At 48.1% G+C, this 1,721-nt stretch overlaps 1 protein-coding gene across 1 annotated transcript in view; it reads right to left on the bottom strand.

The window, feature by feature from the left end:
• Positions 1-305: 305 nt before the first annotated feature.
• The window catches only part of LACBIDRAFT_329027 (uncharacterized protein), a gene marked incomplete at both ends in the record, with an annotated part of 2,602 nt that continues 1,186 nt past the window's right edge, over positions 306-1,721 (bottom strand). The window contains 2 exons of the mRNA XM_001883152.1: positions 306-1,079; positions 1,130-1,352. Of these exons, the coding sequence (XP_001883187.1) occupies positions 306-1,079; positions 1,130-1,352 (997 nt within the window). The remainder of the gene's footprint in view (positions 1,080-1,129; positions 1,353-1,721) is intronic.

Genomic DNA, 1,721 nt, shown 5'->3' on the forward strand with positions numbered 1-1,721 from the left:
CTTCGGCATTCTAGGCTCATGTCCAAAACCAAAGCATTTTTTAAGTTCCAAATTGCGCCATTGCCGACTAACTCTTCTGAATCCGCGATACCTGTCCTGGGGTGATGGGTGAGACAACATTCAAGTATATCAACCAAAGCAATGTGTACCGGAACCGACTTGGGGAAAGCCAGAGAAGTCAGGTGCTGCAGCTTGAGATAGTATTGATATGCGGAAGTTTTGCAGGTAAGATTGGACAACCGAAAATCATCCAGTACCTTGAAAGTGAACAGTGTTTTAACATTTTGAAAGCTTGTTGGAAATAACTATGAAGTCAACAGCTGCTCATCGGTGGGTGCAGCTCCTGGACAGGTGCATAAATGCAAAGGAAGATGGTGAATTCCGTTTGTTTCAATCACAAGCACAAAGGGGTTGCCCAGAGAATCCTCTGTGTCAGGTTGAGGAGCTGTACCGAAACCCTTTGTTCTTTTGTATTGTTCCTGAGTGTTGTTGTCAGCTTCTTCTTCGGTTGCGCCATTGTCTCCATCCTGATCGGATGGTTCAGTCTCGATGTCTTCGCCATCATCGCCGACATCTGCATCAGCCTCCATGGACTCATCTTCCCTGAGAAGGTCATCAGACACTGCTTGAACTCGAATATCAAGATCAATTGGGATGGGTGCGGGTGCCGCCCATGTTTGGCCAACAGGGCTGGTGGGCGCCGCTGGTCCTGCGGCTTCTGCAGCCTCACAACTTGCATCCTGCCTCTCATTTTCTTGTTCCTCAAACTCCGCAAAGTTGGGACAAGGGGATCCATTATGGCCCAAATTCAACACCAAGCCTGTCTCCCAGAGACCGGCGGTACGGAAATAGCGGCCATTCCAGTATTGGACCCAATGGGTATGAAGCCTCCTATGAGTCTGGCGGCAACAGGCGCGACAATATACAGGCTGCAAGGCGCAATTGAGGCATCGGAACTTGGATGCCATTTTGCCGCAATCTACACAGACCATCCCAGGAGGTGGGGCCTCTGTGACAAGAGTTACCTCAAGATGCTTGTCCCTGCGGGCAACCCATTCTCTCAGATAATCGTTCTGGCTCTGGGATCACTGATAAGCAGAAGTTGGAAAGAACAGAGAGATCCACCCACCTTGCCTGACGTTCTCTGGTGAAAAGGGACAGCAAACTCATCAATGACCATTGTGTCTACATCGTGATCGAATTGGGCTTGCTGGCTATGCTGAGCTGGTGCTGACGGTGCATGCAACAGGGAATCAGGAGTAAAGTATTTGATCTTCTGGACGTATCCCCTGGTTGTCTTCTCGTATTTCCCTGTATAGAATACAGGTCCAGGAGGCCGTTTGGATTGGTATCTATGCATGGTGACTAGTGGATGTGTTTATGAGGCAAAGTAATGGTCAAAGTAAGGACGGTGAGGCAATTGCCATGCGCCGAACACATGGCACAGGCACCATCAGCACATGGCTGCCTGCATAATGCACCCTTGATGCAGGGCACATCAAAATGCAGGGCACCTGTCAAACAAATAATTGGGCACAATTGCATAAAAGGTATGGCACACATAAAAACGCATGATCATTCAGGGCATTCAGTAGATACGCTATGGAACCATAACAATAGAAATTGACAATTGTCCCAATAAGTCATAGGGCTACCCCAATGGGCCCAATTACAAAAGACATTATGATACTATACATTGGCCCAACAACATGACAATATGT

The sequence above is a fragment of the Laccaria bicolor genome, genomic scaffold (assembly GCF_000143565.1).
Source record: "Laccaria bicolor S238N-H82 LACBIscaffold_19 genomic scaffold, whole genome shotgun sequence".
Classification (NCBI taxonomy): Eukaryota; Fungi; Basidiomycota; class Agaricomycetes; order Agaricales; family Hydnangiaceae; genus Laccaria; species Laccaria bicolor.